This window comes from Microtus oregoni, unplaced genomic scaffold, assembly GCF_018167655.1.
Source record: "Microtus oregoni isolate MIOR12 unplaced genomic scaffold, Mior012 000001F_ref0000356, whole genome shotgun sequence".
NCBI lineage: Eukaryota > Metazoa > Chordata > Mammalia > Rodentia > Cricetidae > Microtus > Microtus oregoni.
Genome location: NW_024543060.1, coordinates 2617466 through 2642672, shown reverse-complemented (window position 1 = coordinate 2642672; position 25207 = coordinate 2617466). Strand labels below are relative to the sequence as shown.

The following is a 25207-nucleotide window of genomic DNA, read 5'->3' as shown; positions in this document are numbered from 1 at the left end:
TCAGAACAGTACGCAAGAAGTCCACAAATAAAACTTCAAATCCTAGAATAATAATGCCAAAAGTGACCTTCTAACTTGAGAATCTTTTTATTAAAGCTTGAGAGAAAAGCAACAGGGCAGGTAAGCTGAAACCCCCAACACTTGCTGGGAGGAGGGAGAGGGAAAAGAATTAAGGATTCTGCTTTAGGCAAGTAGGTGCTGGAAAGGGAGGGTCTTTGGAGGAGCAATGAGGAAGCCATGCTGTTAAGGAGAGCATGTGTTGGCTCTAGGCGGGTATTCAAAAAGGACAGAACGAAGGAAAGTTATACTTTTTGAATAAGAACTCAGGAAGGCTGACAGGCTTGGGGTGAGGTCTGCAAGCTGCTCTGGTTAAGCTTCCCCTTCTTAGGCTGCAGTCTGCAGGCTTCACAACAGTACCCTGGAGCTTGCATGCATCTGAAAACTGAGGACTCTGAAGGACCATTCACTTATGTAGGCTGTATGAATTGATATTTGTTATACTAGAAATAAAACCTGACAAAATTTTAAGCCAACTTAATAACAAGTTCATATTGATTAATAAAGTCCATGAAAAGTGGAACTTTTTCAAAACAAAACTTCATGACAATAGTTGTACTGTTTAGCATATTAACAAGTCTCATTAATGTCTGGCTGAAGAGAAGACGGATGGAGCCTCATGCTGCTCCTTCACTCAATCTGTCCATCTGTCACGAGGTCTTACAACTGTCATAAAGTAGCTTCCATTTCGTTGACCTCGGTTTGGGGGTTTGGGGAGTGGCTGGCTTTAGTGATTCAGCTGGCCTGAGGTTTGCTCAGCCCTGACTTCAGACCCTGCTGGCTTGCCTGCGCTGTTCCTGACTGTCTGCAATGATGAAAAGGGGTTCTGCTGCCTACCGTGTATCTTGCACCTAGGAATCGAGAGGCGAGGTGCCCTTTTCTGTGCCTGACAAAGACCCAGGGACCCTTCTGACCAGGGTATTTTAAGAGATGGAGGGAAGGAAAAGCTTTAGCTTCAAACTCCTCAGCTGTGTAAGAAACCTCTAATCACATTCCTGGCTACTCAGATCAACGGCACACAGATGCAACTGGACTAAGGTAAGGAAAAGCGAAGTGGGCGTGTGCAGGAACAGCAGCCGACCATCTTTCCATAGCAAAAGCATCATCTACAAGAAACAGTACAAACTACTTGTCTGGATTTTCACTGTTGCCCAAGGCCCATGTGTTGAAGTATTCTTGGTCTCAGGGTATCATTATCCTTACAACTTTTAGGGGATGGAGCTTAGTGGGAGGAAGTAGTGTGCCCTCCTCTAGGATATTGGGACCCAGTCTCTTCCTGTCTTTTGTGTCCGAGCCACTATGAAGTAAACAAGGACCTTCTACCATGTGCTCCTATGTGACATACTGTGCCACCACAGGCCCAAGCAATCACAGAAGGAAAATTCTGAACCTGAGAGTCAAAGCAAACCTTTCTTCCCTTTAGGTTAATTCATGAGTATTTTGTCAGAGTGAAGAAAAACTATATAACACATACTTTTTCTTAGAAATTCTTCCACAAACTTTGGTTCAGACACAAAACAGCAAACTAGAAATTTCAAGATCTCTCTACACCGCTCAGCTGTCTGGCTGTTCCCCAGAGGCTTGCCTGGTGCATGATTTATCATCTACCATCATCTTCTCTCTCAGCAATGTTTTTATGCTTTTCCCACTGCTGAGTGAAAATAAGCCTAGACATTGATGCTCAAGATAGGAGAAGGTCAAGAGACAACGGCTCACACATCTATTCAAGAAACCCAGACCAACTTCTGAGTCAAGAACGAATGTCCTTGGAAAGTGTTCAAATAAATGGGAATGTCCATCTCAAGGCCAAAATCACAGACGAGTTACAAGTTACACAAAGAAAGCCCCTGTTCAAGCCCTATTACTCTCATGGTCAGTGAAAGAGAATGGATATTTTAAATAACATTTGGATATAATCAGTTAGGCTGTAATAGTGAGCAGGAAATAATATCAGAACCTACTTTATATAGGTGTCTTAGTTTGCTTTTTGTGGCTGTGCTAAAGTATCAGGGCTAAGGCAATTATTTAAAAAGCATTTAATTTGGGACTTAGTTTCAGAGGGTAAGAGTCCATGACCATCACTGAGGGAGCACAGCAGTAAGCAGGCAGCCAGCCAGGCACTACAGCAGTGTTGCATACATCTTGAGACAACAGCAAGGCAGAGGAAGCAAACCGGGGTTGGTACTGGCTTTACAAATCTCAAAGTCCGCCTTCAGTGATGCCCATCCTCCAACAAGGACACACCTCTGAATCCTTTCCAAACAGTTTCACCAACTGGGGACCAAATATTCAAGTACAGGTGGCAATGGGGACCATTCTCACCCAGACCACAAAAGGCTAGCTGCTGATGCTCTAAAAATGGCTCAAAACTTTTGAGAAAATGGATTCCAAACACACAAAAGAGCTGCCCCATGGAAGTGAAAACTGTTTCTAAATGATGTCATGATTGCTACAACAAAAACTCAGCAAGACTATTGTTTCCACCTAGGATCCGCTCACGAAAGGCATAGATGTCCTGGGGTTCCAGACTCTGAGGCAGCAAAGAAATGCTCTGTGACCGTGTCCATTCAGACAGAGCAGTTAGTTCTCTATTAATACTAACAGATTTTGGAGGACACAAAATAGTAACATGCCATACAAAACTGAAATTTATTCTCTGTGAGAGCTACTATAAATAAGGGTGATAGATACTAACTTTTTACTATTTAAATAGTCCACCAGCGACTATCTAAAGTAGGAAATATGATTTCTCAACTGGAGATTCAAGGCTTCCCAAAGTCCAATTACATAAAAATGGGTAAAAATAAAGGACACTCAAATAATTTAAAAAGGAACGGAACCCATACTATGGTTTTACTTTTCCTAGTCAGTGCTGACAATTAGAACAGTCAATGACTTTTGACTCAAACCTCAAGATTAAACAATGTTCACTTCCTGGGTCAGCGAAAACATCATATCCTGCATCTCAAGCTACTTATAGCCAAGGTGTCCACTCTGACTTGCTATGAATCTTTTTATGGCTTTAAGTCCACAGCTCTTTTAGTCCTGAACACTATTTATGAAATAAATATGGACATAAAATATAAGTAACAACAACAATAAGACAAAATTACAAATAAAATCAAGTCTTACTAATAAAACAGCACTCACAAAAAGCAAAGTAGTTTACCAGACCTCTATGACCCCAGAATACAAGAAGGATCACTACATGTGTGAGGTAAGTCTACACAGAGTTCTAGGCAGCCAGGGTTATAGCCACACAATCCCATACTCCCTCAAAACCAACAAAAATGGGGGAGGGAATAAGGAAACTAGTCTGAAAATGATAAGCTTACAAAAAAAAACCAATTTCAATTCAAGATGATGAATCATTGTATAAAAAGGAATTCAATTTTGAATAAAATAATTGTTTGTCAAAAAAGTAAAGTTTACCTACTGTTGAAATGAAAACCACTTCTGTCATACAAGGAATTATTACTGGGAAAGGACTGGGAGTCACTCCTAGAACCATCACAACAATTCCACGTATGATTCTCCTCAGCCAACAGTAAATGTACGTAGCCACCTTGTTCATGCCACACAGATGAGGGACAGCAGTGGGGAGGCACAGTGGTTTCTCCCAGGAACGCTAGTAAGCAGGGAGGGAAGACAGGAAGAGAATGGCTTCTGCCCTCCAGAGAACTGGCAACAAACACTGTTTGGAAGAAATGACTAGATTATAGGAATACAAATACAGAGCTAGAGGAATGGCTTAGTAGTTGGAGCGTGTGCTACATTTACTCTAGTTTGATCATCTAGTTTGAGAGCATTGGGTGGCTCTCAAATACCTGGAACTCCAGTTCCTGGATATCTGAATCCTCTTCTGGCCTTTGTGGGCACCCATACTCATATGCACAAATATACACAAACATATAAATAAAACTAAATCTTAAAAAATAAAAAATGAGGGCATAAGGAGTGGGAGCTTCTGCATGGAACCAAATGTAACTGGCTCGTTCATTTGCTTGTAGCCTAGGCAGTCCTTGAACTCTCGATCCTCCTGCCTCAGTCTACTGCATGTTGGGATCCGAGGCTGTACCTGGCTTGGTTGGGTTTTCATTCATTCAAAAAGTATTATTCAGAATTCAATTTCACAATGCTCTCTCTCTACAGAATATGGGAAATATCACTGCATATGTTCCCTGCTTTGAAGGTACTTATGCTAAGAGAAAACAAAGGAACAACACGTATTAAATTCTTATTTCTCAGACACTTTCAGTGACTCCATGTATCATTTCATTAAATACAAAAGGATAGAAGTGGAATATACATAAATGTTAAGGTAGAAATGTGAATTAAGAACCTTCCAACCAAGCTGTGCAGATGGCCTCTCGCTGCTCTGGGTCTCCAGGGCAAGTCTAAAAAGCAGGTCTGAGGGCAGGGTCAGGGGTGAGGGCTAGCATCTGATTTTAGTGATGAGGCTCCAAATTCCTGGTATGGATGTGAACCACACATATCTGGTATTGGGCAGCAGAATTATGATAGGTAGATTAACAAGTAGGGGTAAAAAAGTACTTTGAACTTCATTCTTCCTGAGTTGTTGAGAACTTACACCCTAAGGAGGGGTAAAATTAAACTATAAATTTGGATATGAGAGAAAAGAGGAAATAAGAGTCAACAAACAACAGGGGCAATCCAGTGGGTTACTGCAATGGGCCACAGCCAAAACTGTAAGGAATAGGAAAAATTTTAAATCTAGTGAACACAGACTAGACAGTTCTGGGGTTGAGGGAAGATGTGCCGTATGTTTCTGGGTGGGGCTCTCTCTAGATGATGTCATTTAGTAGAGGAACAAGGGACAAAGGGTTAACTCTAAAGTGTCTCTGAGACACCGAGGTTGACAGTCCAGACAGTTTCTGCAGCCAGAGTCTGGGGCTCAGGAGGGCAGCACACAGCACAGTCCCAGGGAGTGGAAGAACAGAAAAGTGAAGCTACAGGGAGGAGTAATAAGGAGCAGGAATATCACCTCAAGAGTGCCAAATGGAAGAATCAGGAGGGACTTGGAGACTTGAAAACCATATTAAATACTGAACCATGAATCCACTCCACATAGCACCCTATAGGCATCCTTCCGGTCCAACCCCAAACAGAAAGCTCAAGACTACCAGCTCCACCCTTTTCTGGGAAGCCCGGTGCTGGCCTTAAACTGAGATTCCTCCCACTATCTCTAAAGTAGCTGCGAATACAGACACGTTCCACTACACCAGACTTGCTCTAACACTTTTGACTTCTCTCTAAAGCGATGGTTACTAATGGGGAAGTCATGCTGATCTTTGCATCAATGTGGTGAGCAGTTCTCTTCGATCATCTCTGAGATAGTCTAATGCTGCTAGAACATGAAGAGAACAGCTGTTCCTCCATCTGTAATGCAGAGGAGCTGGAGATGAGTGGTGTGGAGCACATCCACATTCTAGCGTGTGTGTGTGTGTGTGTGTGTGTGTGTGTGTGTGTTGGGAGGGAACATAAATGGCAAGAAGAACACGCCTTGGAAAGAAAACCTACCCTAATTACAACACTCTGGGTCACTGTACAGCCCAGCACTGAACCCCAGAGACCAGGGCAGACATGACACCATACCCTTCTCTGATGATGTAAGCCCTAATGACTGCCTAGGATCAAAACCAGCTGACAGCCATTCTGCAATGAAAGAATGACTACTCCCTCCCATATTCTGGCTCTAGTGAGTTCTGAAGCTTCACAGCACAGAACAAGTGTCAGGGGACTCTTTGGAGATGTGATCTGTGGTTCTGCTGCTGTCGAGGTCTAGAGAGAGGAATGGCTTCACAGGTGATTAACCACACCAGCTGGGCTGTGAACAGCGACAGGAGAAAACTGGCATGGCTCTAATTTCTCCACGAGATGAACTCCATGTGAAAACTAATGAAGCATCTTATGTCTACAGAGAATATTCTTTTATTTGAGGGGTATAGTAAAGAAAATTGATTCCTATTGTTGAAAACTACTGTAGGAGTCTGGGGAGATGACTCAGCGGGTAACACACGTGTTGTGTTGTGAGCTCAGATCCCAGAATCCATGTAAAAGTCAGTGGATGTAGTAGCTCATCTGTAACTCCAGTACAGGATGTAGAGACAGGAAATGCATTCAACCCTGCCAACAAGTTATTCAGTCAAACAGGTCCAAAACCTTTGTAGAACATTTGAGGAAGATACCCAACATTAATCTTTGTCTTTGTACTCACAGGAGAATGCACACCCGCTCTCACACACAAATATGTGCATATATACTACACCCACTGAGCCAGGTGTTGGTTCGTCATACATGCCTGTAATCCTGGCACTCAGGAGGCAGACACAGGAGGAGCTCAGAGCCATCTTCGGATGCAGAGCAAGTTCAAAGCCAGCCTGGACTGCATGAGAACCTGTCTCAAACAAAGGTTTTCTAAAAAATCCACAGCCACAGGGTAGTATGGTGGCCCAGCATTCAGGAATCTGAGCTGGGAGGATCAAGACTTTGAGGCCAAATTCAGCAATATGGTAAGATTTTGCCTCCCCTAAAACCCAAACGAATAAAAAATCCCCAATTACAATGCAGGTACTAGAAAATAATCTCCGGTCAAAGGACATTGTTGATATTAAATCCACTCACTACTGCTCCACCAAGACTCACATCGACACTAAGGCACTAGACAAAAGGTGAAGGGGCTACACGGGTGACGACAACACTAGGAAAGACAGTATGGTCTTGAGAGGTTCCAGAAAAGTCCATCACCCACACAAATGCCAAAGGTACAGTAACCACCAGAGTTTTCTTTGATTAAAAACCCTCCTTGGGGAATAGTAAGCCTCCGTGTGTCGGCGCCTTAGAACCATTTCCTCACGAGCGAAGCTCTAAAACCTGTGTTAAGTTCACTATAACTCAGCACAACAGCAGGAGAACATGGCTATCTTTAGAAAGAGCTCACCTGAAAGCTCAGGGACTCTACGTGTTTAAAAAACAAAACAAAACTCATAAATGGTGTTTGTTTATTTATTGGGGCAGTATATGTGCATGTAAACGCATGGGTGCGTGTTTGTGCCTTGTTTGGAGGTCAGAGACAACTTGTGGGTGCCAGTTCTCTTCTTCTGTCACGTGGGTCTCAGGACTCAAGCCCAGGTCATGTTGACAGGTGACAAGGAGTCCACCACTGGCCATCTCACCAGCCCTGACAATGGCTTGTGGTGGAAGGAACTGGGATGACTAATCACCATCAGGCAGCATCAGTAACTGCAAGAACAACCACTCTGAAGGAAGCCCCTCAAGACCCCAGCTCCACGCTTCTGTGAACACAAGACTTCTGGGGGCTTCCTTTAGAACCGTCTTTGATCTCAGAATTAAGGCTTTATTCTTAGACGGAGTCAAACTAGAAACCCCAGAGAACAGTCTCATGTGCCAGCTAGAACAGTGCTGCGGCTGGGCTAAGAGAAGAGTTCAAAGGACTTCCTTTAGCACTCATGGGCTGACTGCACACTTGGACACAGCGGAAAAGCTTTCCTCCCTGCTGCCAGTCATTACCGCACAGAGTGACCTCACCACATAGGTGGGGTGGAGTCCATATAGGCTCATAATACTCCATGGCAAGCACTAATAATCAAAATCTACTCAAAGCATCTTGTTAGGATAAATGGTCAAATTCTTCCCTCCTCTTTTAAAAACAATGACTAAACATGTAAGTGTTGGCCAAATGCTCCCAATGCCCTAGTAAACGCTGTACACAACTCCTAGGAGTCGGACTGCCCTTATGGTAAGAAGAAATCCGCCTGGAACAATACTTGGAAAATCCACCCAGGGTCAGGGAGGCCAGCTCAGCCATACTGTCCTGACCTGTGACCTACCCAGTGTGCCACTTATCTAGAGGAGGGCAGTGTTAGTTGCAGGAGAATGTTCTTTCCAATTTTGATCTTTCTCTGTCCCAAGAGGAATTTTGGCTCATCCTCTTTAACATCTTTGGCTATTTCTTCATAAATCATGTCTCACATAAAGCAACTCTGTAAGAACACGGCAAGAGGACATTGTAGATGAACTGAGCTGAGTCACAAAGTCACCTGACCTTATCCAGAAACCGAGTAGGTTGAGATGTGAAGATGTAACAAGTTAAGATGAGGCCACACTGGATTAGTGATGACTAAGCTGGCATCCTGGAAGACAAATACACAGATGGGAAATGACATCAGGACGCAGGTTAGTACAAGCCACAGAACAGGGCTCAAGAGTCCACCTGGGTATCTCCTGTTACCGGGAAAACAGATTCTGTCCCTGGGGTTTCCATGAAAACACACACCACTGTGAGCCCCATCATGTGACACAGCATCAAGCTGGGCCACCTGAAGAATACCACTAATGAAACAGAAGAAAACAGTGACATTTCCAGGATGCTGTTCATTTAACTTGCAAAATATGAATCTCTTCAGAACAGTATATGCAAGAAGGCCAAAGTTTATGAGATTTTCAGTTGCATTAAGACAAAGATGCTTTAAGTTTCCTCAAACTGTCAAGAGCACATTCTGTTTCTACTTATTGAGCCCTGGTGTCCATTCATGTTGCCCTCCTTCCCTCTCTTCTTTTCTCCCTCCCTCCCTCCCTCTCAGCTTTGCAAATGTTAAGAGCTAACCTCCAATCTTACTTAGATTTTTCTACTTGATTCCTTAATACAAGTCTGGTGATTCCAAGAAGTGGAGTCTGGGTGGACATCTATAGGCCTAAGCTAACCATATAAACACAACCTGCTCACGTGTCAACTGAGAGCACATTAACATCACGGCACAGTGCAGAACTCGATGCTCATGCCCTGGTGAGATGAGCTCAAATTCTTTCTCTTTTTTCACCTCACATGCAGCAATGCACCATGGTGTTCCAAGGAACTGTTTCAACACAAACTGGAAGCTTTCACAGACTGGGAAGGAGACAGACTCACAAACTGAGAGAATGACTCCCAAGTCCACTGACAGACTCCCAATGTCAGTCGGCCGCTTCTGAGCTGGGTAAAACACGTACGCTCTCCAGGCTTCTTTCTTTCCACCTGAGACATGAGGAATACTGCCCACACCGCAGGGTTAATGTGAGGCAGGGATGAAGCAGGGTGCCAATGCTTAGTGTCTTATACAGGGAATATATCTGATAAATTTCTAGTTCTTATACCTTTATTTCCTCAACCCATGTCAACTAACAAAAAGTGATGCAGTAAGAATATCGTGGGGCCAGGGAGGTGGGTCAGGACGTACTTTGACACCAATAGTACTTGCCCCCCCAAAAAGGCAGCACACACATAAAATCCCAGCGCTAGAGAGGCAGAGACAAGAGGGTCCCTAGGACTTGCTAGTCAGTCAGGCTACTCTTTGGTGAGCTCCAGGTTCAGTGAGAGACCCTGTCTCAAAATATAAGGTAGAAAGTGATTGAGGAAAACATGCAACCTTAACCTCTGATCGTCATACAAAGTATATACACACATATGTAGGAAAACCATGATCCAAACAGTAAATCCATATATGATCAATTACATTTATTCTTACACAGTAATAACAATAATATAGATTAATGCTTTCTTCTTGTCTGAGCCAAACTTCTCTAACACATAACCTTCAGAGGTGTTTTCTTGTTGGCTTTTGTTTTGTTGGGTTGTTTGTTTTAGAGACAGATCACACAGAATCAAGGCTGATCTCTAATTCACTATATAACAAGGGTAACCCTGAACTACTGATTATAATACCGCTACCATTTCCCAAAAGTGATTATGGGTGAGTGACACCACATCTGACTCCAAGGTAATTTTCATATTGTTTTAAAAATCTGTTCGAGGGACAGAGAGATGGCTCAGGGGGCAAAGGCACTTGCTGCCAAGCCTGATTACTTGAGTTTGATCCCTAGTATTCCATACAGTGGAAGAGAAGAACTAACTCCCACAAGGTCATTGATCTCAAAACTCAAGCTATGGATCAAACATCCCCACAAAATAAATACATAAATAAGTATAATTTTTAAAGCATGTACTATAAAAACAGTACTTGTTTAAAAACTCCTTAAAGAATTAAAGAAAATATAAATGTTGAATTTGTAACAGTTTGGTGAAGATATATTTTATATAGATAAACACATATACATGTTATATAAGTATCCGAGAACCATTATTCTGCAGGATTAATGAAAACTCCTTGTGTAGAAACTATTTCTCTGTTGACACTTCCTCCCTATTAATTATGAATTATCTACCTGTTTGGTTGTCAACTCAACTACATCTGAAATTACTCAATTCTTTAATAGAAGAGACAGATTTTTTTAAAAACCTTTTAATGAAACAAAAATGAAGTAGGCAATAACACAGGAACCCGACTAAGCATTACAAGTGACTGATTTTAATGTTGGGGTCCAGAAACAATCTGCATGAAATAACGTATAAAATAAATGTAAAATACAACCTCTGCCAACATCTTAAAAGGTGGATAGAGTGCTGCAGCCTGGGTTGGTGAGAGCAAGGTTCTGAGCTATTTTGAAACAGAGTGAAAGGATAGGTGAAAACAGAGCCTCCCCACCTGCGGCTTCTGTAGTCATCACTTCAGGAGAAAGAATAAAATGCTTTCTTTCCCTGTCCCCCACAGCCAAGCGATACTTCTCTTTTTCCCTTCTGTTTCAGAACTGCCCCCATCCTTCCCTCTGCTAATGTCTCCTAAGCATTCCCACTTCTTTTGTTGCTTGTCTCCTCTCCACTCTTGGTCCAGTGGTCAAAGGGTGATGTGGGAGTCCCCTCTGTATGCTGTGAACCATTCATTGGCTAATGAATAAAGCTGTTTTGGCCAATGGGCAGGACAGAAGAGAGCTAGATGGGAAAACTAAACTGAATGCTGAAAGAAGGCGGAGTCAGGGAGACACCATGTAGCTGCTGAGGGAGAAAGATGCCCTGCAACTTTACAGGGCAGCTGGGAAACTAACAAGCAGCCTCTGTCTACAAACAGGTATTTAGTCTTCATCTCTGACCCACTATACATTGATAACGGGATTGGCTAGGTAAAATAAGGATTTACTTTCTGGCTTTATCCTCACCTTGTTTTAGAATTTAATCATGATTCAAACACACTGTCTCAAAAAAGGATTTCCTGTGTCTAGAGAATAAACCACTAAACTGACAAGATTCTAAGTAAATTTTTAAAGCAAGAATTCTATTATTACAGTGATAAGAAACCTGAATCTTAAACATGCTGGTCTCTCAGTTTATCTTTCCCTAACATATGAGAATTTTATAAGGCTTCAGATATAAATCAGTAGGATGGGCAATTAATTTTCCTCAGTGAGACAAAGGAGGCACTTCTAAGGGAGTTCTCACGTGAGCCAGAACCCTCAGTCCTTTAGAGGAAGGTGGTTTGGCATCTTGACACTGTGGTAAATAGCCAGAGAAACAAAAGAGGCCTGCCCCTGACTGACGTCCTGTTACCTAGAAGTTCCATTGACTAAGAGAACTAATGATTCAGTAGTTTCTCTTCTTCCATAGAATAAATAGCTACATCTATCCATAAATTGCTTCTAGAGTCAAATTTGTCCATGCCAATTAACCATCTATACTGATTTCAAAAGTACAAAGAAGCACTCATATGTAACACAGATCCAAGACTTTCCAGAGACAGTGAATGCTCTGTACATAATTTGATGAACTGGTGGGCAACACGTGGATCTCAGTTCATCTTTTCCAGTTCACTAAGCAGTCCAGTTGCTTCTTTCATATTTTAAAAATAACTGATGTTAGAGTGACGATTCAGCAGAGAACATCTCTTGTGGTGGTATCTGTTGCTCCTGTAGACAGCCCAGGATCGGTTCCCAGCATGCACACAGCAGCTCACAACCTCCTATAAGGAATCTGATGCTCTCTTCTGGCCTCTGCAGGCATCAGACACACATGTGATAAAATACATACATGTAAGCAAAATACACACATAAGATTAAAATAACAAATATTAAAATAAATTTATCACATACAAAACTCTCATTTAAAGAGTGGCCCTCCTGAAAGCTAACAAGGACCAGTACATAATCTCTGTTTTCCTATGGAGCAGTTTATAGAACTACAAATGCAATTTGAAAATCCTACCAAGTAACAGCATTAGAAGTCCAATAAATATTGTTGTTATGTTTAGTAATACTATCAATATTTCTTAAAGGCAGGTAAACAACTACTTTGAGGTTAAGAAGTATCCAAACACACCTCTAACATTTGTAAGAGCTGAGATAAGGCTGCAGGCAGAGGCTTATATTCTATCATGTATAAATTTTAAGTCAGGCTATTAAATAAAATATGATCTTATAGTTTGATACTGACAAATACACCTCCAACTACCTTGAAGGACAGGTTCTTAGATTCTTTGATGTCCCCTACCATAGCATGGTGGCACAGAGGACAAGTCTACCCTTTTCTTCCTATCCCCAGTTCTGCCAACACTCCGCTCCCTTCTCCCTATCTCTTCCATTTTCTCTTCTCCCTCCTCCTTACCCCTTTCTCTAGCAGATCTTGCTATGTCCCCCATCCTGGGCTTGATCACAATGTTTTCCATATTCCAGGCTTCCACCACCTGCCCAGTACCTGGGTTACAAGGTTCATAACATCTCAGTGTAGGACTTTCAGTTCACACCACCCGCCCAGTACCCAGGTTATAAAATCCACAGCACTGGAATACCACCACCTGCCCAGCACCTGGATTACAATGTTCACAGCATGTCAGTGTAGGACTTTCGGCTCACAAGTGCCAAAGCAGAGCTTCTCTCGCCCAGGGCCCTGGATCATCTTCTGTTTTTGTCAAAGCAGGGTTTCTCTCTGTAGCCCTGGGCTGTCCTGGAACTTGTTCTGTGGACCAGGCTGGCCTTGAACTCAGAGATCTGCCTGCCTCTGCCTCGTGAATGCTGAGACTAAAGGTATATGCCGTCACACCCGGCTTGAATAACTTATTCAATAAAGAAACGGCCAGATCACACTTGCTACCAGTCAATATTCTAGATGAAAGTCAGTAAGAAACAAGATAATAAAAACTTGTTAAATGTTCGACCCCTAAGCACTTCAGTTCTCTCAAGTCCTATAACCAGTGGGTCTAATATTGATCTGGATCTAGTTCCAAAACCTTTATCTGTACTTTCTTCACAAGTTCATTCAAGTTTACAGCTTTCTATTCCCGTTACAACAGGGCTGAGACAACATGAAAAAGTCAAGAGAACACAGAGTATCAAAACACAAGATCAGACGCGCAGATGGAAAAGAAAGCATTTCCCTTGTGTGTCTGTTGCCAGCACTCAGATGTCACAGCCGGTGTAAGCTCAGTATCACAGTACAGCAAGTCCACTCCCTCTCACTGATGTAGACACACACAGCTACTGTCTTTGCCTGCTAAGGTCCATAGCCTAGCATCCAGCAAAGCAGCAGGGCATGCTGAGCCACGGCACATAAGTAAAGATAGCCTCTCCTGGCACAGAACCTCCCCCTCACCATAACTTACTGTGCTCCAGGCACTCGCTTAGCCAGAAAATGACTGTATACATGAAAAAACTATTAGATAACTTGTTATCACAGTTCATAACACTCCACAAGAGGGCAAGTATTTCAACTGGAAATCTTACTTATTTGTACTTACTGAGATTGTACCATTGTCTAGACCTATGGACAGTCTTCTTGTTTCCGGGTTAAAAGACATGCATGAACATGGAGCTGAAAGAAATGAACATGTTGATGAAATTAACAAAACAATGGTTCTCATCGATTCAGGGGTGTCTAATGAGCTAAGTGTGTGGCTAGGTTCATCCCACTGTCTCCTGAAACAGTTCACTTAAACCATACTCACAACAAAGGAAAAACAGCAATTTTGCAACGAAACACCTAGTTTTTAAGTTGTCCTTTTAATGAATACACAAGAAAGACATTCTCAGACATGGCAAATCCCAAAGTCTTGGCCTGTGCTGGCCATAAGACTGACTCTACTTTGTGCTGTGTAAACCTTTGGCCACCACTCTCTTAATCCCACTCAAATCCCAACTTAAACAGAAGAAAGCAATGTCTTCTGAGCTGGAGCGAAAACAGAAAGATTTTACCCTCCACTGCTAGACATTCAAATACACACACCAGTGTTGAAAAGTATATTGGTTCAGAATTTATGGAGCAAATAAACTACTGGGGGGTTTTACTCCAAGTGTTCAGGAAGTATAATGGAAGCTACCAGTGTTGAAAATGCTTGCGGAATCATTTTCTTTATATGAAGCTAAAAGAGACCTCAGTTTAAATGCAAATAAAACATAGAAATCTATGGTGGTACACAGTGGTTTTATTTGTGAGTTGTGGTTTAATTAGCAAAGATGCAGGCCATCACTGAAGTCTTTGAAAGAGCAGAATTAGACAGACATGCACACAGCAAGAACAGCATCTGAGGGTGAGCCCAGGAGGCCACCAGAAGTCAGAGGGGAGTGAAGCTTAGGCTCCCTCACAGCCCTCAGAAGAAGCCAGAGTTGCACAGGACCTCCTCCCCAGAGATCTCAGTCTCCAGAGCTGGGAGGCAAGACAGACAGCCCTGCTATTGTAGTGACTCACTTGGTAGCACTTCCTTATAGCGGCCTGAGAAAACGAACGTAGGAGTTACTTCATTGTGTGGTGGTATTAAGAATAAAAAGTGTTCTCTTAAAGTCTCTCACTCTCTGCATGTTGTTCACTTGTGGGTCTCTGTATTAGCTGCCATCTACTGCAAGAAGAAGCTTCCCTTATGGATGTTGAGAGATGCACTGACCTATGGCTACAGGAATATGTCATCAGGAGTCATGCTATGTTCCTTTAGCAGAATGATAGGATTTTCCTACTCCCCTATAAAAAAACAGAACTGCCCAATTCATCATTTTACTTTATCTTATTAGAGTGAGTGTGTGTATGTGTGTGTTTCATAAGTGTGCAGATGGGTGCGCTTTTATACACACATCCAAAGGTCATTTGGGATGTCCAATTAAAATGTCCTGCTGTCGTCCCCTACTTCTCTCTGCATTATAGCCTTGACAAGGGTCTCTCACTGAACTGGAAGCGTGCAGCTGAGCAGCCATTCTGGTGGTTCCTTTACTGTATTCCTTATACCTAAAACACCCTAGAGTATAACTTTTAAATTGAACAATATTTATTACATTGGTGCCCACAATTTATCTTTTACAAATTTAAGTGTGTATGGGCGGATTGACAACAGAACAGTGACTCTTTATCTTGGCTTGTTCTAGCCCCAGAGACAGACACTCCTTGCCCATCTCTGTTGGAACAAACACCCCGTGACTAAAGGATAAAAGTCTTTAGGACTCTACTAACTTAGCAGACCACTAGCTTCAGATAGCATCTTGAGCCTACAGCAAAGCTTCCCTCATCTCATTGTACCTGCCTCTCTGATGTACCCACCAATGTTTTTAAACTTGGCTTGATTTATGACTTTGTCCTGTAAAACCATAAAACTTTATGAAACTGCTTCCACAATAGAATATGGAATTTGGGGTAACCTAAATCTACATTCTCGGGCCATGGTCATTCAAACTGGCTCCACAATAAACTGTCTCTTATTCCCTTTAAAAAAAAAATAGCCACAGAGAATTTCACATTGCTAGCTGAGCAGATGTCCAGTGGCTGTACCTGTGAGATCTGCGTGGCCTGACCACAACCTCACAGCCAATGCAAGAGCTGGACAGACAACAAAACAAGCTCTCTGGGTTATTTGTAAGATGTGTCTATCTTTGTATTTGTAATTATTTTGGGGGGGAGAAAACAGCCTTCTGTTTTGTTTTGGGGACAACTTCATAAAAGCTCAGGAGCAAATGTAAATTCCACGTGCCTGGCCTGAAAAGAGACCCCACAGCGGCTTCTGGCTCTCCAATGGCCCTCCCTGCCTGAGGCTTTCACCCCTCAACCTCCTAGGCACTGTATCTCTGGCAATGAAGGGAGTTTACCTTTCCTCTATTCCCAAAGGAGAAGTTGACACACGAGCCCAACTGTGACACCCAACCCCCTCACACAAACATCTCCACCACCTGCCGTCCCAGCTGACATTTCAGTTTCCTCCCTATCTTTCTTTTATCTTAAATCCACGAATGACAAAGCTTATTAGTAAAGTAAATCTAAAATATATCAATCGTGGACACCCATGACTTTCATGTGCTATTTTATCTGTAGTATAATGAGAATATGGTGGTTGAAATAGTACCCATTACAAGCCTAGAACACAAGGATGGCTGCAGTGAAGTCTCAACCCTGGGCCCTAAGGAAGGTCCCTCTACAGTTAACCAAGGTGGGTAGGAAGGGTCCCAGCTCGGCAGCCTGTAAGCTGACACCACCACAGCAATTAGCAGCAATAGCATGGACACGCCATGGGAGGAGTGAAAGAATATGCATTCCAATTTCTCTTTTGCCTCAGTACCAGCTTGTTTATAAGGAAACTTCAAAACAAGGCAATAAGCACCCTGAATTCTCCACAGAAGCACTAAAGATATAGTCAAGTGTGTTTAGTAGACAGGCACAAGGTCCAATTCCCATCACAGACATATGCAAAACTTCTGCTAAGAACAGTTTAAGTAGACTTTCTTCAGGGAATACCAGTGACCGGGTCCTTATTGCATTATTTCTCAAGCTGTAATCTCAAGGGCTGTGGACAGTGCTCAGCTAGCACCTGCCTCCTTCACCCAGTGTGAGCATCCAGAGGGCAGGAACTGACCACCGTGTTTACCACCACATCCTCTGCATATTGCACACAGGCAGAAGCAGTGTTTAACATTAGCTGGACAAACTGTCCCAGGAAACTAAAGAGGAAGATAGACGATTCTTTTCTGCTTTCCCTCTTTCCATGGCTTCAGTCCTCCCAGACCACGTTCAGCTCAACACTACAGTGACATCAACAGGATTATAAGTCAGCCCTTCTCTTTACAGATCACAGAGGTCCAGGAGACTGTGACAGGCAGGCTAGACACATATGTGCAGCGACAGCCAGGGAAATAGAAGCATATGGGATGCACCTGGTAGGCCAAGAGGTCTTGCCTGGCACTCACAGGCAGAGCCCTGCCAGGATTCTGGGTGGCCCAGGAGGATGAGGAAGGAAGCCTTCCAACATCACCACTTGGGTTTCTCCCAGCAGGAATCAGAGGGTCCTCTGACTGGCTCATCCTTCCTTTCCCGCCATCAGTTCCTACTGCATCTCCATGCACAAATGCCCAGAAGCTCTTGGGTTTAATGTTGCCAGCTCTAGGGGCCTGTCAGGACCAAGACCAGCATTTCCTAGTCAAAGTGCTAAACTCCTGGAAAAGTCAGATTGATTCAGGAAAAATAACCTTAATTGCACAGGGCTGGATTCTCTTAGTTTCCTTCCTCCAGGTAAATGAACAGCTTAGAAAAAACAATGAGGACACTAGCAAGGACAGCAGCTGGGACTTGTATGGATGCACCTGCTGATCATCACTTGCCTGCTTGTCACTCCCCTAGGTCACTCAGTGTTATCACACACTGCCTTGCAGTTACTTAGCATCAAACTCAGCCTTCATCACTCTTCTCACCCAGGGGCTCCTGACCCCTTCTCTGTTAAACGTCAACTTCTTACCAAAGATACAGAATACCTACTCTCTTACCAAACACAACAATTATTATATTTTAAAAGTATTCTAGAGGACAAAGTCAAGAAGCTACCTTCTGCATTTGGAATATTACTTACTTTGTACCAGTATAAACACACAACACGGTCATAGCTACCTTGTAGTATATATTCAATTGGTTCTCTTTCTTTTTCATTTATTTTATAATCAATACCAGTTAACCATTAACTAGGGATAATACTAAGTAATCTCTCTCTCTCTCTCTCTCTCTCTCTCTCTCTCTCTCTCTCTCCTAATAGGAAAGCTTGCAGAACAATTCATTAGAAGTTTAAATCCACTTCAGGTTCTCTATGGTCAAGTATAGCTTTTTTTCCTTATGCAATATGATTGTTACTCTCAAGCTGAGTAAAACTGAAATACTTGCTAAGCAGTTAGTTACTATGTGCCCTGGATTTGTAAGATTCCTAGAAAATAAAAACCAAATTCTGGTTTTTTTTTTCAACTTATTTTAAAATTATCATATAACGTAATGGGTTTCACTATGACAATAAAGACTAATTTCTGACAACTGTGACGAATATATACACGGACTTTGTTTGTTCTTTTACCTGTGTGCAATACTGAAAGTACCCAAGAATGAAAAATTTCAGAAATCGCCTTGCTCTATGAACCTTCTTCATCTGCAAACCCCTGGCACCCATCATTGGCCTATGTATAACAGACGTGTTGTAAATGTTTGACTAACATCATTTATGTATTTATGAATCAATATTGTATATACACAGGGCTTCACCTGGGTTCATTTAAATATGTACACATCGCATAAGCTATAGTGTTACAAGATCATATTCTCAGCTTTAATACACATTGATTTCACCTGGAGATTTTACTAAAACGCAGATTCGAAGTCAGCTGCTTTGGGTAGAGCCCAATAGCATAATTCCAACAAATTGCTCAGGCAATGCTGAAAACCATCTAAGGATCGAAGTAGGTCTGCTTTAATTCCCTTCTGAAGGCTGAGCAAATAACTAAACAGTCTTACTTCTCAAAGCTAACGTACCACAATTAGAGAAGCAGAGCTCATGCTCTTGGGAAACCACATCTGTTATTAGATGCCATCATTCCACTGGTGTTTACTCAATACCTACGTCACACTGCCCAGGTGCTTCTGCTGCCTGTTCTGCACAACAAAGGAGCTATAAATCCCTGCTCAGTTATGGCCATTCCTTGTCTCTTCTTGGTAGCCATGTGTCAAATACGATGAACAGGCAAGACCAGAGGAAAAAACTGGTTATTTCACTTAAAGTCATGAGGGAAGAAAAAAAAAAATGAAAAATTTTCCTTCCCCCGGCCCATGCTCCTAAAACATGATTCCTACCACAGCTTAATAGTTCACGTTAGCAAGGTGAGGCAGCTAAAATGGCAGGCCTATACCCTATAATTTCGTCTGCTAGAACCAAAACAGGTAAAGCACAGAATCCCCAAAAGTTTCTTCTTCATAGAAAATGGGTTGAAAAATGGGTCAGCTTTGTGGCTACCACCTACTTAACAGAAAATTCTGGAGTCATCGACAGCCTCAAAGATAATTTGAAAAACAACCAAAACCACCATATCCTTAATAATGCATGTTTTGGCCTTTCAGTCCATCTAGCCCACCTATATTTGTGACACCCCCTGGCTGACCGGCAGAACCACTCTCCACAAGGGACTCCAGTGGCCACACCAGGCTGGGACTCAGGGCGGCAACCTTTATTACCCTTCCTGTCCTCCGTTCTGGTCTCTCCACACATTCTCTCAGTCCTGCTGCAGCCTGACCACAGAAGCCCATGTGTCCAGCTCTCCTCCTTCCCCTAGAGACTCTACCTCTTGACTCAGACCCAGGGCCCCCTAGTTCTTTCCTGTCAACCCCTCCTGACTTTCTTCCACCCCATTTCCAGTCCTCTGTGACAATCGGTCACCCACAGACTCATTCTCTATCAGGATCCCCACAGGCACACTAGGATAGGATCCAGAGTGGACAACAGCAACCAAGGAACAGAACCCCACCCAACAGAGGAGACAGCAGATATCTGTGTCAAGAACATCATGACTTCAAACATCACAGTATGAAGGCACAATTTAACAAAGAAATAGAATCATTAAGGAAACCCAAACTGAATATTAAAACTTTTGGAAGTGAAACAAAAATCTCAGAGGTAAGTCTCAACAAGTGATTACAAGACACTGAAGAGGCAACTTCATGTCTTGAAAACAAGGTAAAAGAAATGGATAGCTCAGAAAGAAAATGTTAAATTCTCCCCGCCCCCCCCCAAAATATCTAGACACAAAACATACAGGAAATCAGGGACACTATAGAAAGACCATGGGTACAGATGAAAAGGAAGAAACACAAGTCAAAAAGCAAAGGAAATGTTTTTTGGGTTTTTTTTAATCATAGACTTAATAGCTAACATCCACATATAAGGAAATACATATCATGTATGCCTTTCTGGTCTGGGATAACTCACTCAGGATATTTTTTTTCCCTAGCTCCATCCATTTACCTATAAATTTCATGATGTCTTTTTTTTTAAATATCTGAGTAATGCTCTGATGTGGGAGTCCCCTCTGTGTGCTGTGATCACCATTAATGAATAAAGAAACTGCAGTGGCCTGTTGATAGGGCAGAACTTAGGTAGGCAGGAAGGACTGGACTGAATGCTGAGAGAAAGAAGGGCGGAGTCAGGGAGACACCATGGATCCACGGCAGGAGGTAGATGTGCTCAAACTTTGCTGGTAGGCCACAACCTCGTGGTGATGCACAGATTAATGGAGATGGATTAAATTAAGATGTAAGAGATAGCCAATAAGAAGCTAGAGCTAATAAGCCAAGCAGTGATTTAATGAATACAGTTTCTGTGTGAGTATTTCAGGGCTAAGCTAGCTGGGCGGCCAGACACTGGGCAGTGGGACAAACAAGCAGCCCCCTCCTCCTATAATACTCGGTTGTGTAAATGTACCACATTTTCTTTATCTATTCTTCTGTTGAAAGACATCTAGGTTGTTTTCAATTTCTTGCTATTATGAATAGAGCAATGAACATTGCTGAGCAAGTGTCCTTGTGTTAGGATGAAGTACCCAGTGGTAGAACTGGATCTTGAGGTAAGTGGATTCCCATCTTCATGACGAACTGCCACACTCATTTCCATAGTGGCTGCACAAGTTTGTACTCTCACCATGTGGTGGTTTGAAAGAAAATGGCCCCCAAAGGAAATGTCACTATTAGGAAGTGTGACCTTGTGGGAGGAAGTGTGTCACTGTGGGGGCGGACTTTGAGATCTCTTTTGCTCAAGCTTCCCTGAGTGTGACAGCCAGTCAACTTCTATTGCCTGCAGGATGTAGCACTCTCAGCTATACATCTGCCTGCACATCACGGTTCTCCCCATCATGATGACAATGGACTGAACCTCTGAAACTGTATCCCAATTTAATTTTTTCTTTATAAGAGTTGCTATGGTCATGGTATCTCTTCATGGCAATAAAAAACCCTAACTAAGACACACCAGCAATGAATGAGTGTTCCCCTTACTCCACATCCTTGCCAGCATGAGCTGTAACTTGTTTTATTGATCTTCCCCATTCCGACTGGGATAAGATAAAATCTCAAAGGATGATTAAGGATGCTAAATAGTTCTTTAAGTGTTTTTCAGGCATTTGAATTTCCTCTATTAAGAATTCTCTGTTTAGATCTACACCCCATTTTTAACTTAGGTTATTTGCTTTCTTGATGTCTAGTTTTCGAGGCTTTTTTTTTTTAAAATAATTTTGGATAACTGCCCTCTATCAAATGTGTAGTTGGTAGAAAAAAAATCTTTCTTTCTGTAGGTTGCCGCTTTGTTTCAATAATGGTATCCTTTGCAGTGCCAAAACTTCTCAATTTCATGAAGAACCATGTATTAATTGTTGATCTTTTTTAAAAGATTTAATTTAATTTTATGTGCATTGGTATCTTGTCCACATTCATGTCTGTATGAGGGTGTTAGATGCCCTGGAACTGTAGTTACAAACAGTTGTGAGCTGCCATGTGGATACTGGGACTTGAACCTGGGTCTTTTGGAAGAGAGCAGCCAGTGCTCTTAACCACTAAGCAATCTCTCCAGCTCCTTAAATTGTTCATCTTAGTGCCTGTGCTAATGATTTTTTATTCAGAAAGTCTTTTCTGTACCAATGAGTTCAAGACTATTTCCCCCTTTCTCTTCTAAAAGGTTAAGTTTTTCTGGTTTTATGTTGAGGCCTTTGGTCCATTTGGAGTTGTTATACGCAAAACTGTAAGTATGGATCTATCTGCATTCTTCTACATACAGTCATCCAGTTTGACCAGCACCATTTGTTGAAGATATTATCTTTTACCACTGTGTGTTTCTGGTTTCTTTATTAAAAAAAAAAAAACGAAAAAACAAAAAAACAGGTGTCCATATGTGCGTGGATTTATGTCTGGGTCTTCAATTCCATTGATCAACATGTCTGCTTTTGTGTCAATACCATGCTGTGTACTAATAACTAAGTCAATGATATCAGGCTACTATCTATAGAACCAATGATAGGAAGAGTAAGGAACTAGAAGGTACAGATAGGTCTCATTAGGAAAGAGAAATTGAATAGCTATGGATGGAGGGAGGGGCTGGAACCAGAGGATCAAGTAAGAAAGAGAAGCAGGGGGTGAAAAAGGGAATATAGGGAGAGACAGCTAAAAGTAAGAACCATTTGAGGGGTAGATTATATAGTAGAATGTTCCTAAAATATATACACATATGAAGGCAATCTAAATGAAATCGTCAAATAATTGGGAGACTCAGTCCCAAAGGGCCATCTCATGTAACCAAATGAAGCTTCCAGATTGGGGATTGTGTTACATCTAATTGAGTGTTGGCCAAAAGGGTCCCAAGGGGATCCCCAAACAACCCATGCTGTTGCCAAGAGAAATAGGTTGCTCTCCACAAACAGACAGCAAGGCCCAACTGCTAAACATAATACCTACACAACTCATTTAACATGGAGAAGTCAAGCCGGTGCCTACATAGAACCTTCACTCCTATGTTTTAGCATATTTGGTACAGTACGGTACTTGGCGTGCTACCAAAAGAAAACCTTAAATACCAAGCCAGCCATAAACCTTTTGTTCTACAATGGTGTCCTGTCTTCAAGATACGCTAGGGCAATGGTGGCACAAACCTTATGGGAACCGATCAATATCTGATTTGACTTTAAGGCCTACTACATGAGATAGAACCCATACCCAACACTGCTTGAGCAATCAAGAACTAGATAGTCTAGGATAAAACCAATACTACTGGTCTTTAAAAAAAAAAAAGTGACTCCTAATGACATTGTGCTATGCTCTAGATCAGTGCCTTTCTCAGCATCATCAGAAAAGCTTCCTTCTACAGCAGATGGGAATAACTAGAGAAACCAACAGTCAGACATTATGCAGAGATTATGCAGAAACACCCAACCCTAAATGGGATGGCTCCGTTAAATCCCTCCACTCAAAGCTCAGAGAACCCTGATGAACTGTAGGCAGAAAGAGTAAGAGCCAGAAGGGATGTAGGACTCCAAGAAAACAAGGCTCTCTAAATCTCAAAGTTCCTATGAACTCAGAGACCAGAGCATCATGCACACGTCCTGCACGAATCTGTACCAAGCCCTCTGTGTACATATTATGGCTTCCACTTTGGTGTTTTTATTCTTGAGTGTGTTGACAACTAGGTTTCTGAACCTTGTTCCTTCTCTTGGGCTCTCTTTCTTCTGTTTGTTGTCTTGTCCAACTCTGGTGTGATAATTACTGTATTATATTATATTTTATTGTTTTATTATTATCACGTGTATTATATTTTATTGTTTTATTATTATCACTTAGAAACCTGTTCTTTTCTAATGAGAGACAGAAAGGGAGTAGATCCAGATGGGAGAGGAGATGGGGAAAAACTGGGAGGAGCAGAGCGAGGGTAAACTGTAATAGACTATATTATGTGAGAAAAGAATCTATTTTCAATAAAAGAACAAAAATAGAAGAAAAGTACCCTAATCCAAAGTAAGAGGTGCCTATCAAGGTACAAGAATCATATAGAACACCAAACAGGCAAGCTCAAAAAAAACCTTCTCCATAGTGCATAATAATAGAAACACTACATGTACAGAACAAAGAAAGGATATTAAAAGCTACATGGAGTTAAAAACCAAATCACATATAAAGGCAGGCCCACTGGAATAACCCCTGACTTTTTAATGAAGACTCTAAAAAACAGAAAGGCCTATACAAGTGTTCTACAAACTCTAAGAGACAGCAGAAGGAGCCCAGACTATTATACCAAGCAAAACTCTCAATCACATGAGAGAGAGGGAAATGAAAACACTCCATGATAAAAACCACATTTAACAAATTTCTGTAAACCAATCCAGCTCTATAGAAGTCAATAAAAGAAAGCTTCATGCTGAAGAGAAGGTTAAGTACACAAAAGAAGACACAAGGAATAAATAATCTCAGAACAGAACATCAAGGAAGGTTGGGGGAAGGACACATACCACCACCACATCAAAATAACAGAAATCAATAACACTGATGACTCTCAATATTAGTGCCCTCAATTCCTCCAATAAAAAGACACAGAATAACAAATTGGATTAGAAAACAATTGATTTTTCTGTTGCACCCAAGAAACCCACTTCACCATCAATGACAGACAGCACCCTAACGTAAAGGAAGGAAAGGGTATTCCAAGCAACTGGAACCAAGCAGCAAGCAGCTGTAGCTATTTTAATATCTGACACAGTAAAAGTCAAACCAAAAGTAATCAGAACAGATAAGGAAGGACACTACATACTAATTAAAGAAAAAATCCACCAAGAGGGCATTACAAGTCTAAATATTTATGTGCCAAGCCATAGCATCCAAGTTCATTAAAGAAACACTACTACAGCTAAAAATCACATATTAACCCTAACACAATGATATTGGGTGACTTCAATACCCTGCTCCCGCCAATAGGCAGACCATACAAACAAAAACTAAAAAGAGAAATGTTGGGTTTAAATAGCATCATAAATCAAAAATCTAACAGACATCTACAGAACATTCTCCCCAAATGCTAAACAAAATTTTTTATTCTTAGCAGCTTGTGAAACTTTCCCCAAAACTGACATATTAGGAAACAAACAAGCCCCAACAAACAAAAGAAAAGTGAAATAGCGCCCTGCATCCTAAATGAATACCCTTGAGTAAAGCTGGATACCAACCACACTAGAAATAGCAGAAAGTATACAAATTCATGGGAAATGAACAACTCACTAGAGAATGGAAAACGGGCCAAGGCAGAAATCAGGAAGGAAATATGAAACTCTTCAGAACTGAACGAAATGAAAACACAACATACCCAAACCTATGGGGCACAATGAGGGTTGTTCTAAGGGGCAAGTTCATAGCATAATTTCACAAGTTTATAACACCAAAAAACTGCAGAATCTCATATCAGCAACTTAGCTTCACACCTGGAAGTTCTAGAACAAAGAGAAGGAATAACAC

General features: G+C 41.8%; 1 protein-coding gene across 3 annotated transcripts in view; it reads right to left on the bottom strand.

Annotated features, from left to right (window-relative positions):
• The window catches only part of Wdfy2 (WD repeat and FYVE domain containing 2), a 136255-nt gene that overhangs the window by 52162 nt on the left and 58886 nt on the right, over positions 1-25207 (bottom strand). For all 3 annotated transcript variants that reach the window (XR_005975883.1, XR_005975882.1, XM_041668136.1), the window contains exon 3: positions 13695-13768. Coding sequence is in view for 1 of the 3 variants with exons in the window: in XM_041668136.1 (XP_041524070.1) it covers positions 13695-13768 (74 nt within the window). In the remaining 2 variants the exon portion in view is untranslated. The remainder of the gene's footprint in view (positions 1-13694; positions 13769-25207) is intronic.